This window comes from Haliotis rufescens, unplaced genomic scaffold (assembly GCF_023055435.1).
Source record: "Haliotis rufescens isolate VD_foot unplaced genomic scaffold, xgHalRufe1.0.p SCAF_179, whole genome shotgun sequence".
Lineage (NCBI taxonomy): Eukaryota > Metazoa > Mollusca > Gastropoda > Lepetellida > Haliotidae > Haliotis > Haliotis rufescens.
In genome coordinates this window covers 39,023-53,019 of record NW_025963867.1, presented here as the reverse complement: position 1 = coordinate 53,019, position 13,997 = coordinate 39,023, and the positions used below count along the sequence as shown (strand labels likewise).

General features: G+C 45.6%; 1 protein-coding gene across 4 annotated transcripts in view; it reads left to right on the top strand.

Moving 5' to 3' along the window:
- The window catches only part of LOC124150334 (triple functional domain protein-like), a 110,049-nt gene that overhangs the window by 90,486 nt on the left and 5,566 nt on the right, over positions 1–13,997 (top strand). For all 4 annotated transcript variants that reach the window (XM_048397922.1, XM_048397919.1, XM_048397921.1 and 1 more), the window contains exon 36: positions 13,132–13,375. In XM_048397922.1, the coding sequence (XP_048253879.1) occupies positions 13,132–13,375 (244 nt within the window). The remainder of the gene's footprint in view (positions 1–13,131; positions 13,376–13,997) is intronic.

Below are 13,997 nucleotides of genomic sequence, written 5' to 3'. Positions count from 1 at the left end.
CTGTGTCTGATATATCACCATGATTGTTTCTGATATATCACCCTTCTGAGTCTGATATATCACCCTTCTGTGTCTGATATATCACCATGATTGTTTCTGATATATCACCATGATTGTTTCTGATGTATCACCATGATTGTTTCTGATATATCACCATGATTGTTTCTGATATATCACCCTTCTGAGTCTGATATATCACCATGATTGTTTCTGATATATCACCCTTCTGTGTCTGATATATCACCATGATTGTTTCTGATATATCACCATGATTGTTTCTGATATATCACCATGATTGTTTCTGATATATCACCATGATTGTTTCTGATATATCACCATGATTGTTTCTGATATATCACCATGATTGTTTCTGATATATCACCATGATTGTTTCTGATATATCACCCTTCTGAGTCTGATGTATCACCATGATTGTTTCTGATATATCACCATGATTGTTTCTGATATATCACCCTTCTGAGTCAGATATATCACCATGATTGTTTCTGATATATCACCATGATTGTTTCTGATATATCACCCTTCTGTGTCTGATATATCACCATGATTGTTTCTGATATATCACCATGATTGTTTCTGATATATCACCATGATTGTTTCTGATATATCACCATGATTGTTTCTGATATATCACCATGATTGTTTCTGATATATCACCATGATTGTTTCTGATATATCACCCTTCTGAGTCTGATGTATCACCATGATTGTTTCTGATATATCACCCTTCTGTGTCTGATATATCACCCTTCTGTGTCTGATATATCACCATGATTGTGTCAGATATTCCACTCTTGATTGGGTCAGATAGTCTCTCTTGACTTCTGACAGTTCTCCACCATGGTCAGACCTTCCCCGGGTATTCACACATGTAGAACATATGGAAGGACGTTTTTTAGAGGCGAAGTCTCTCCCCTTCAGGACGTCTTGGGGAAAACCATATTGTATATATTTCTCATAATTTTGGTAACATTATCTCCATCTATTCGTCTTCAAATGTTTTATGGAATATGAGGATGTTGATGATTGACAAGTGCTAAGCTTCTATGCTGCAGGAGATCTTCATGATGTTTCTGTAAGTTTGTTGTATTAATGTCTCTGTACTTGTCTGAAGAGTTTCATTGAATTGAAATATGATGGAACTGAAGTAGAGGGGAGCTAAGTATATGTGATTGAAGTACGGTGTTTGGGCAAAGAATAATACCGTTAGTTATCGGTGCTTGTACCTGTGTTTGTACCGGTGTTTGTGCCCTGTGAAGATCCGGGTCTTCAGCAACCAATGCTGGTCGTAACAGGCGACTATGCTTGTCGTAAGAGACGACAAACGGGATCGGGTGGTCAGGTTCACTGACTTGGTTGATGCATGTCATCGTATCCCAATTGCATGGATCGATGCTCATGAGGTCGATCACTGGATTGTCTCGTCCAGACTCGATTATTTACAGACCACGGTCATATAGCTGGAATATTGCTGAGTGTGGTGTTAAACAAACAAACAAACAAACCGGTGCTTGTACTTGGCAGCAACTTTGTTTTATCACAATGATTAATGAGTGGTGATCATCACTGTTTGTTTGAGTGCATTTGGTGCAGTGGAATGAAGGCTTGGGTGCATGTAATCCCTCCTGTGTGCTACACAATTGTTCCCCTTGAGTTTACATTTTGATGTCAGTTTTCACAGTTTGTGTATCATTGTTCATTGTTCATTGTTCAGGGAAAAGCTTTTCTTTGAGTTGATACATCATCTCTCAACCGTTGCCCAGATTAGGGCTGGGAAGAGTCAACATTTACGACCCGGGTACCTGACCCCCTATTACCCCACCCTACCTGGGTACTTGACCCCCTATTACCCTACCCTACCTGGGTACCTGGCCTTATGTTACCCAACCCTACCCGGGTACTTGACCCTGTTACCCCACCCTACCTGGGTACTTGACCCTGTTACCCCACCCTACCTAGGTACCTGACCCTGTTACCCCACCCTACCCGGTACCTGACCCTGTTACCCCACCCTACCTGGGTACTTGACCCTGTTACCCCACCCTACCTGGGTACTTGACCCTGTTACCCCACCCTACCTGGGTACTTGACCCTGTTACCCCACCCTACCTGGGTACCTGACCCTGTTACCCCACCCTACCTGGGTACCTGACCCTGTTACCCCACCCTACCTGGGTACTTGACCCTGTTACCCCACCCTACCTGGGTACCTGACCCTGTTACCCCACCCTACCTGGGTACTTGACCCTGTTACCCCACCCTACCTGGGTACTTGACCCTGTTACCCGACCCTACCTGGGTACTTGACCCTGTTACCCCACCCTACCCGGTACCTGACCCTGTTACCCACCCTACCTGGGTACTTGACCCTGTTACCCCACCCTACCTGGGTACCTGACCCTGTTACCCCACCCTACCTGGGTACTTGACCCTGTTACCCCACCCTACCTGGGTACTTGACCCTGTTACCCCACCCTACCTGGGTACTTGACCCTATTACCCCACCCTACCCTGGTACTTGACCCTGTTACCCCACCCTACCTGGGTACCTGACCCTGTTACCCCACCCTACCTGGGTACTTGACCCTATTACCCCACCCTACCTGGTACCTGACCCTGTTACCCCACCCTACCTGGGTACTTGACCCTATTACCCCACCCTACCCTGGTACTTGACCCTGTTACCCCACCCTACCTGGGTACCTGACCCCTATTACCCCACCCTACCCTGGTACTTGACCCTGTTACCCCACCCTACCTGGGTACCACACCCCCTATTACCCCACCCTACTTAGGTACCCCCTGTAGGGCTCAAGAGTTTGGTTCATAATGTCCAATTGGGATTTGTTTTATCAGAGCCCTAGCAGATGCTGTTTACATACACGTATGAAATGATCATGATGATCATGCATACACTAAAGTCAACTGAAGTTATATTTTGACTCAAATGTCTAAAAGTAAGAAACAATGCATGCACATGCAGTCAGAAAGAAATACAAACATAAGAGGCTTTTATTGTTATTGTAATTAAACATTATATCACGTGACTAACCACTGGTCTGTGGGTACCTGGGTCCTACTCCGGAATCTACCGACACGAGTACCTGAGTTGCCCATTCCAGCCCGACCCCAGATCGATCAATTGTCACATGAGAGAAAGAAAATATTCAACTTGGTTTCAAGTATATCTGAATTCTTCATTTCCTTCCCATTAACTGAGAAGTAAAGAACATGAGCAGCAAGTTCTGTGTTGTGGAGTTGCTAGACACATTCCAGCATAGTTCCATGTAACATGAAAAAATCTTGGTGAAGATAGAGCCGGCATTGATTGTGCCTGAGTGATAGAAAGCTGCCACCACTATTGGTGTTCAATACACAGCTCCACATTGTAATTACAGGCGCTAATCATTTCTCCAAATGACAGCACCCTTACACTCTTGATGGTTGCAGATCAGATCCAATTACGCTTTGGAAGGACTTGATCAGACTGACTAGTGCAGTTTACCCTGAGTGTGACCGAGGCGGGAGTGAGGGAGGGATCAGACCCCTCCTAGTGCAGTTTACCCTGAGTGTGACACTCAGAGGCGTGAGAGCCTCAGGGAGGGATCAGACCCCTCCTAGTGCAGTTTACCCTGAGTGTGACACTCAGAGGCGTGAGAGCCTCAGGGAGGGATCAGACCCCTCCTAGTGCAGTTTACCCCTGAGTGTGACCGAGGCGGGAGAGAGGGAGGGATCAGACCCCTCCTAGTGCAGTTTACCCTGAGTGTGACCGAGGGGGGAGTGAGGGAGGGATCAGATCCCTCCTAGTGCAGTTTACCCTGAGTGTGACACTCTGAGAAAGGAGAGAGGGAGGGATCAGACCCCTCCTAGTGCAGTTTACCCTGAGTGTGACACTCTGAGGCGGGCGAGAGGGAGGGATCAGACCCCTCCTAGTGCAGTTTACCCTGAGTGTGACACTCTGAGGCGGGCGAGAGGGAGGGATCAGACCCCTCCTAGTGCAGTTTACCCTGAGTGTGACACTCTGAGGCGGGCGAGAGGGAGGGATCAGACCCCTCCTAGTGCAGTTTACCCCTGAGTGTGACACTCACAGGCGGGAGAGAGGGAGGGATCAGATCCCTCCTAGTGCAGTTTACCCTGAGTGTGACACTCTGAGGCGGGAGAGAGGGAGGGATCAGATCCCTCCTAGTGCAGTTTACCCTGAGTGTGACACTCTGAGGCAGGAGAGAGGGAGGGATCAGACCCCTCCTAGTGCAGTTTACCCCTGAGTATGACACTCAGAGGCAGGAGAGAGGGAGGGATCAGACCCCTCCTAGTGCAGTTTACCCTGAGTGTGACACTCTGAGGCGGGAGAGAGGGAGGGATCAGATCCCTCCTAGTGCAGTTTACCCCTGAGTGTCACACTCAGAGGCGTGAGAGCCTCAGGGAGGGATCAGACCCCTCCTAGTGCAGTTTACCCTGAGTGTGACACTCAGAGGCAGGAGAGAGGGAGGGATCAGACCCCTCCTAGTGCAGTTTACCCTGAGTGTGACACTCAGAGGCGGGAGAGAGGGAGGGATCAGACCCCTCCTAGTGCAGTTTACCCTGAGTGTGACACTCAGAGGCAGGAGAGAGGGAGGGATCAGACCCCTCCTAGTGCAGTTTACCCTGAGTGTGACACTCAGAGGCGGGAGAGAGGGAGGGATCAGACCCCTCCTAGTGCAGTTTACCCTGAGTGTGACACTCAGAGGCAGGAGAGAGGGAGGGATCAGACCCCTCCTAGTGCAGTTTACCCTGAGTGTGACACTCAGAGGCGGGAGAGAGGGAGGGATCAGACCCCTCCTAGTGCAGTTTACCCTGAGTGTGACACTCAGAGGCGGGAGAGAGGGAGGGATCAGACCCCTCCTAGTGCAGTTTACCCTGAGTGTGACACTCAGAGGCAGGAGAGAGGGAGGGATCAGACCCCTCCTAGTGCAGTTTACCCTGAGTGTGACACTCAGAGGCGGGAGGGAGGGAGGGATCAGACCCCTCCTAGTGCAGTTTACCCTGAGTGTGACACTCAGAGGCGGGAGGGAGGGAGGGATCAGACCCCTCCTAGTGCAGTTTACCCTGAGTGTGACACTCACAGGCGGGAGAGATCAGACCCTGCCATTGTCTGATGATGTCTATGCATACCATGGTTATGTTGACTTTCAAATTAGATCAATACATTGATCTGAGAGATAACAAGGCTTATTAAATGTACTTGCTATCCTGTATGATGCTGTGTATGGTGAGATGCCACAGAAGCAACATCTCAACAACACACCAAGATGGAAATATGAAAAGTGATGGCTGTCTAGTCTCAGTTATTCCTGTATCTAGTTCCAACAGGCAGCATGGGGTAGTAAGGGCCTGTCTAATTCCTCCCCTTATGAGTGGCAGGATCCTATGTTCTAGTAATGGAATCCCACATTTGCCCTACATTGTGATTCTTGGTTTGTCAGCACCATACCCTTGCTAATGGGTTTCACATTGTGATAAACATCTCAGACCTGCATCACTTCAAGCATTCTTCACAGAGGAAGCCGACACTGTGATGTATTTCTGAAATCTCCTGCTTGTGTCCAGGGAGGGGGGAGGCTCCCTGTTCCTCACTCACACACTCACACACCCACACACTCACACACTCACACACCCACACACCCACACACTCACACACTCTACACACTCACACACTCACACACTCACACACACACACACCCACACACTCTACACACTCACACACTCACACACCCACACACTCTACACACTCACACACCCACACACTCTACACACTCACACACCCACACACTCACACACTCACACACTCACACACTCTACACACTCACACACCCACACACCCACACACCCACACACCCACACACCCACACACTCACACACCCACACACTCACACACTCACACACCCACACACCCACACACCCACACACTACACACTCACACACCCACACACTCACACACTCACACACTCACACACTCACACACTCACACACCCACACACTCACACACTCACACACTCCACAAGCTGACAGACATCCATTTGCAACTAATTTATCTGAAGTGAAATATAAGGTATTTGATTTGTGCTCTGGCCTGTGATAGACAGACGCATTTTGTTGGATGATTTGTTCCTTGCAGCTGTGGAAACTGACTTTCTCCTCCATAATTTGGTTATTCCTTCTTGATCTAAGGTGTGGGTGCAAGTTCAAACAGCGCCAGCTTATTAATTGCTGTGTACCTGGCAGTAATTATCCCCCACCATGATGAATCTGAGGGAGTGGAAGCACCCTGGCACCTCTCCCCCTCAGTTATCTGGAGGTCAGCGGAGGCTCCACGATATTTGGGTAACCCGTTGTAGGGGCAATAGAACCTGCAGCGCCAAGGTTATCCCTCCCCACCAGAGCTGCAGTCTGCCTTGTGCCATCTCGTATCTCGTATTTGGCAGTTATGTTGTCAGTTTCAGGGATTGTTAATGTGTTAGTGTCCAGCATAAGGCTTATGATGCATTGAGTATTAACTGCATCCAACCCGGACACTTGGCATCTGTTGTATTTCTGTTTGGTTGTTTTGAAGTGTTACCTGTAATGTAGATATCTGCTGTGTCAGGAGTTGTTAGGTCACTGTGTTTTTTCTCTACCTGATCCTGGCTTGTTTTGTAGACCTGAGTTTGGTGGAGACCTTAGTCTGCCCAGTTTTTCTTCTACAGAATCACATGTCCATATGCAATTTTTGTTTCTCGGTACCTCAGTTATCTTTGAAAAGAATAAAATGTGTTAAAGCAGAATTTGATTGATGAAGCAGTTCACTTTTAAGAGTGTTATCTGTTTGATTTCAAATTGTAAACAAGAAGTTCATGAGGCCTCCGTTCACCAAGTAGTCAACAAGTAGTTCATGAGGCCTCTGTTCTCCAAGTTGTCAACGTGAAGTTTATGAGGTCTCCGTTCACCAAGTAGTCAACAAGTAGTTCATGAGGCCTCTGTTCACCAAATTGTCAACTTGAAGTTCATGAGACTTCCGTTCACCTTGTTGTCAACAAGTAGTTCATGAGGCCTCCGTTCACCAAGTTGTCAACTTGAAGTTCATGAGCCTTTAAATTCTGTTCACCAAGTTGTCAACGTGAAGTTCATGAGACTTCCGTTCACCTTGTTGTCAACAAGTAGTTCATGAGGCCTCCGTTCACCAAGTTGTCAACGTGTAGTTCATGAGGCCCCCTGTTTGCCACTAATGATAGTGTCAGTACTGAGGTGTTTGTGCAGTTCAGAGTTGAGATGTTTCTGCCAGTGTGAAGGGGCCTTCTTTGATCCCCTGCATCCTGGAAAACACATTGTGAGCAGTCCATCATCAAGTCTGGTGAAGAAGAGTTACACAAACAGCTCTGTTTACTTTGCCAGACTCTTGAGGCAGTTTAAAGTACTTGTGAAATTTCACTTTCAAATAGATTTCACTACCTTTTTCTTTAGAAACAGTTTTATTTTTTAAATATGTTTAATTTGATTCATCTTGACATTTACATAGAGCACCAATAAACACACACTGAGGTTGATGATGTGATGTGCACAGTTGAAGGTTTACTGCAGAGAGAAGCAAGCTGGTCTCACCATCTGTCTAGTCCTGTATCACATCCACTTATCCAACTCCTATCTATTCCTGTATCACACCCACTTATCCAACATCTGTCTATTCCTGTATCACACCCACTTATCCAACATCTGTCTATTCCTGTATCACACTCACTTATCCAACTCCTATCTATTCCTGTATCACACCCACTTATCCAACATCTGTCTATTCCTGTATCACACCCACTTATCCAACTCCTATCTATTCCTGTATCACACCCACTTATCCAACATCTGTCTATTCCTGTATCACACCCACTTATCCAACTCCTATCTATTCCTGTATCACACCCACTTATCCAACATCTGTCTGTTCCTGTATCACACCCACTTATCCAACTCCTATCTATTCCTGTATCACATCCACTTATCCAACATCTGTCTATTCCTGTATCACACTCACTTATCCAACTCCTATCTATTCCTGTATCACACCCACTTATCCAACATCTGTCTATTCCTGTATCACACCCACTTATCCAACTCCTATCTATTCCTGTATCACACCCACTTATCCAACATCTGTATATTCTGTGTCACACCCACTTATCCAGCACCTGTATATTCTGTGTCACACCCATCACACCCATTGAGGCAACCTGCAAGTTGGGAGTTGGGAGGGGGATTTGGCACACCACCATAGATCCGCATGAAATGTTTCAGCTTATGGAAAACATGTGTAGCTAGGATGGGTTGAACATTGTACTGCATGTGTCTGGAGTTACCTCAATGTTAAATAACTTCAATATTTACAAGAAAACCAAACACATCCAGGTTGATGTGTCACCAGCCAGACTTAGGTGCACTCTCGCACGAGCACACCAGCAAGTAATACACACGTTTGTGTTAGGTTGCATTTAAGATTTATTTTGCAAGTAAAACACTGGATAAAAACTCCCCAAGCCAAGACGCCATAAGAACATGACAGTTTGACTTGATTCCTCCACCACACTGAGTGGAGTGCAGTGTACCTGGCATGTCAGTTGGATCCTGGGGAGTTCCGGGGAGTTCATGAGAGATCCAGGCCAGGGAGCTCCAAACCCTGGGGGAGTGTCCAGGGAGTTCTGGTGCACATTAGGTCCCCACCTGACGTTTGTCACAGACCATTGTGATATACCTAGAATATGCCTTTAGTGTGGCCTAACTCAACAACTGTTTGTCTTTAGTGCAGCCTAACTCAGCAATTGTCTGTGTTTAGTGCAGCTTTACTCAACAACTGTCTGTCTTTTGTGCAGCCTAACTCAACAACTATCTGTTTTTAGTGCAGCCTAACTCAACAACTGTCTGTGTTTAGTGCAGCCTAACTCAACAACTGTCTATAGTGCGGCCTAAAAAACGTTGCAACCTGTTTAAAGGGAGAGGTGATTTATGTTAACAGAAATAAACACAGATTTAGTGAGAAACTTGGCTATGATCATCTGATAAGAGGAAAAGACATGAGACTTGACTATTTATTTGATTGTAATTGCTTTGGCAGAAGCCAATGTAGAGCTGGAGAATCCCATGTTATAATGATACGCATCAGGCCCACTCACAGGATGTAGAGGAGAGGGTCGTAAACCAGGCAGGTGCCCCTTGTGCAGCCAATCAAAGCCCTCCCAGATTCCACAGAACCCAGCAGGTACTGTGGCGGCTGTTGAACCTGTCTGCAGGGCTCAGCATGTAGAACTTTGTGCCAACAGGAGGGAGAACCCCTTGGCTAAAACAGTTCAGTTGGCCAATCTGTCACAGCTGAACCAGTTCAGTACATGTGTCCAATCTGTCACAGTTGAAACAGTTCAGAACAATTGCTGAAAATATCACAGCCAAAACAGTTCAGCACAGTTGCCCAATCTGTCACAGTCGAAACTGTTCAGCACTGTGGGGAAGTGTGTTTATGACCTACAGTTTCAAACTTAAGTGTTGTGTGTTAAGTGAGTTGCTTTTTCACTGCCTGCCTGTACACTGCCTGTAAATTTCATATGGGAAGACAAAGGCATCGGGACAGATTGTCCCTTGCTGTTTTGTGTCTGCTCTTTTTCCTGTGTCTGAAGCTTCGACCCGGCAGTCACGTGACAATGATTTGATGTATCTGATGTGTCCAATGGGACTGAGAAGATGATGTGAGGGTGATGGTGATGGGAGGTTGATAGTGATGGTTGATAGTGTCTGTATATAATTGAGTCTTGACCAGACAATCCAGTGATTGATTGTATGAACATTATGATCACTGATCCACACAATTGGGATACGATGACATGCAGCAACCAAGGAACCGACCTGACCACCCGATCACGTTAGTTGCCTTTTATGCCAAACATGAGTTGCTGAAGACCAATTCTAACCCGGATCTTCATGATCACTTGAGATGTTAGATACATTTTACCCAAGCCATTACCCAAGGCTTTTTGAGAGGATTGTTTTGACATAGTTAGATCAGGAAGGATGCAATAGTTAGATCAGGAGGGATGCATGTGATCCTGGGTCTGATGGGTGGTGCCCCTGTGTATTCCTGTTATCGGTGTCCATTGACAACCTGTGTATTCAGGACATCGTTGTCCATTGACAACCTGTGTATCCAGGACATCGTTGTCCATTGACAACCTGTGTATTCCTGACATCGTTGTCCATTGACAACCTGTGTATTCCTGATGTTGGTGTCCATTGACAACCTGTGTATTCAGGACATCGTTGTCCATTGACAACCTGTGTATCCCTGTTATCGGTGTCCATTGACAACCTGTGTATTCCTGACATCGTTGTCCATTGACAACCTGTGTATTCCTGACGTTGGTGTCCATTGACAACCTGTGTATTCAGGACATCGTTGTCCATTGACAACCTGTGTATCCCTGTTATCGGTGTCCATTGACAACCTGTGTATTCAGGACATCGCTGTCATTCACTCACAAGTCCATTGACAACCTGTGTATCCCTGACATCGGTGTTCATTGACAACCTGCGTATCCCTGACATCGGTGTTCATTGACAACCTGTGTATCCCTGTTATCGGTGTCCATTGACAACCTGTGTATTCCTGACATCGGTGTCCATTGACAACCTGTGTATCCCTGTTATTGGTGTCCATTGACAACCTGTGTATTCCTGACATCGGTGTCCATTGACAACCTGTGTATCCCTGACATTGGTGTCCATTGACAACCTGTGTATCCCTGACATTGTTGTCCATTGACAACCTGTGTATCCCTGTTATCGGTGTCCATTGACAACCTGTGTATCCCTGACATCGGTGTTCATTGACAACCTGCGTATCCCTGACATCGGTGTTCATTGACAACCTGTGTATCCCTGTTATCGGTGTCCATTGACAACCTGTGTATTCAGGACATCGGTGTCCATTGACAACCTGTGTATTCAGGACATCGGTGTCCATTGACAACCTGTGTATTCCTGACATCGGTGTCCATTGACAACCTGTGTATTCCTGACATCGGTGTCCATTGACAACCTGTGTATCCCTGACATCGGTGTCCATTGACAACCTGTGTATTCAGGACATCGGTGTCCATTGACAACCTGTGTATTCAGGACATCGGTGTCCATTGACAACCTGTGTATTCCTGACATCGGTGTCCATTGACAACCTGTGTATTCCTGACATCGGTGTCCATTGACAACCTGTGTATTCCTGACATCGGTGTCCATTGACAACCTGTGTATCCCTGACATTGGTGTCCATTGACAACCTGTGTATTCCTGACATCGGTGTCCATTGACAACCTGTGTATTCCTGACATCGGTGTCCATTGACAACCTGTGTATTCCTGACATCGGTGTCCATTGACAACCTGTGTATTCCTGACATCGGTGTCCATTGACAACCTGTGTATCCCTGACATCGTTGTCCATTGACAACCTGTCCATTGACAACATGTGCATTCAGGACATCATTGAGAGCTATATACTGAATTTAGTGAACTTGCAAGGGCATTGACAACATGTGTATTCATGGTATTATAACTATGTAGTGTACACGCAAGTCAGATACTGCCCTGTGTATTGAGGACATAATTGCCCAGTGTATTGAGGACATTACTGCCCAGTGTATTAAGGACATAACTGCCCTGTGTATTGAGGACATTACTGCCCAGTGTATTAAGGACATTACTGCCCAGTGTATTAAGGACATTACTGCCCTGTGTATTGAGGACATTACTGCCCAGTGTATTAAGGACATTACTGCCCAGTGTATTGAGGACATAACTGCCCCATGTATTAAGGACATTACTGCCCTGTGTATGGAGGACATTACAGCCCTGTGTATTGAGGACATTGCTGCCCCATGTATTAAGGACATTACTGCCCTGTGTATTAAGAACATAACTGCCCTGTGTATTGAGGACATTACTGCCCCATGTATTAAGGACATTACTGCCCAGTGTATTGAGGACATTACTGCCTAGTGTATTGAGGACATTACTGCCCTGTGTATTGAGGACATTCCTGCCCTGTGTATTGAGGACATAACTGCCCAGTGTAATGAGGACATTACTGCCCAGTGTATTGAGGACATTACTGCCCCATGTATTCAGGACATTACTGCCCTGTGTATTAAGGACATTACTGCCCTGTGTATTGAGGACATTACTGCCTAGTGTATTGAGGACATTACTGACATTGGTATCGTGTTCTCTCAAGGGCTGTCCATGTTTGAACACTGGTGGTAGTCAGGGTTGTCGATAGATCAATGTCACATTGTTAGACCACAAAGATTGATTAAATGATCAGTACTTCTTAAGATAAATCTGTTGTCCATATTCCGGTTGTATGAGGAAACTACATGACGTGAATGTCTTCCTTGTCCACCACGCCAGGTCATGTTGTTCCAGCTCACTGACTTCCATGGCATTGATGGTCAGTCAGGGTTGGTTAAGTCCCTCACTGTTATTATTCTTAACTGGTTATATGTGTGCTTTGAGGTTTGGGAAATAGTATACCAAATATTGCAGTAATTTTTGTTTTTTATTTGATGTTGTGTGTATAAAATTATAAAGTCCGACATCTTCTTTATATCAGTGTATATCATTATCTTCCTGTGTGAAACAAGTAGGGTTTTCAAGAAGTGTTCCAATAAGCCCTCAGGCCCCTGACAGGTAGATATTATGTCAGACATGTTGTTTTGGATTTGTATGGGTCCTTATTTGTCAAAATAATCTGCAATGTCTAAAATGTTTTTGGGGTTCGTTTTTCATACTCACTTGAGTGTATGTGTCTGTCACCAACAGTGAGTGACCAGTAATCTCATTCCACACGGTGATGTTGGGCAATCACTGACACTGTGTACAGTATGTATAATGCAGCAAGTAATACCCTTATTCAGGAAATTTAGTTTAGGTTTAAAGGGCCTGAAAGATTCACCACGGCCTCAGCTTCTTAAGTCAGGGTCCCTGATGGCAGACTGGCAATTGTTTTTTATTTCAAAAACTGTACAAGGCCACGTTTCACCTCTCTGACAACTTTCAATTTGTGTTTCAGGGTGCGGGTGATGTTACTGTAGTGATAGAAGACTTCTCTGCTTCAACAAGCAATGAGGTCACATTGGCCAAAGGTCAGAGTGTGGAGGTCATTGATGCTGCACCAGGTCACTCCGACTGGTGTCTGGTCCGGACAGTGCCAAATGATTCAGGGGAGACAACCCAAGGACTGGTGCCAATGTCAGCTCTCAAACCTATTGCCATTTTGAGGGCTCCAGGTTCACGAAACAGCCTTGACCTTGATGGTAAGTGACAACTGTATGTGAAAATGTAGGTAGTTAGTTCCAGTGATCAGTATTACTAGACATGTGAGAATGTATAAACATAGTCAGTTCCAATGACCGATATTGCTAAACATGTGAAACTTAAAGTTAACTTATCCAAAACTAAAATAATTGTATTTGGGGGATCTTCAAAAGAATATAAGCTTCAATTTAAATTGGACCATCAAATCGTTGAGGTAGTGGACTCCTACTCCTATCTTGGAGTAGTACTAATGAGGACTGGATCTTTTAAGGCCGCTGTCAATACACTGAGAGGAAAGTCCATGCGAGCATGGTATAAGATCAAAAGTTCACTGAAATAAACTTCTCATCTCCCAGCAGACATTCTCATTTGCTTGTATAATGTCTTAATTGTACCCATTGCGTCATATGGAGCCGAGGTATGGGGCTACAGTCTTCTAAGACCCTCGCATGAAATGTGTAACTGGTCTAAACAACTATGTAATGAGATCACTAACAAAATAGCAAAGCAGATTCTAGGAGTACCAAAAAAGTCGAGTAATATTGGATGCCTCAGTGAATTAGGAATGTACCCTCTTTCTTTACAAATATATATGTCCTTGTATAGATATTACCAGCGTGT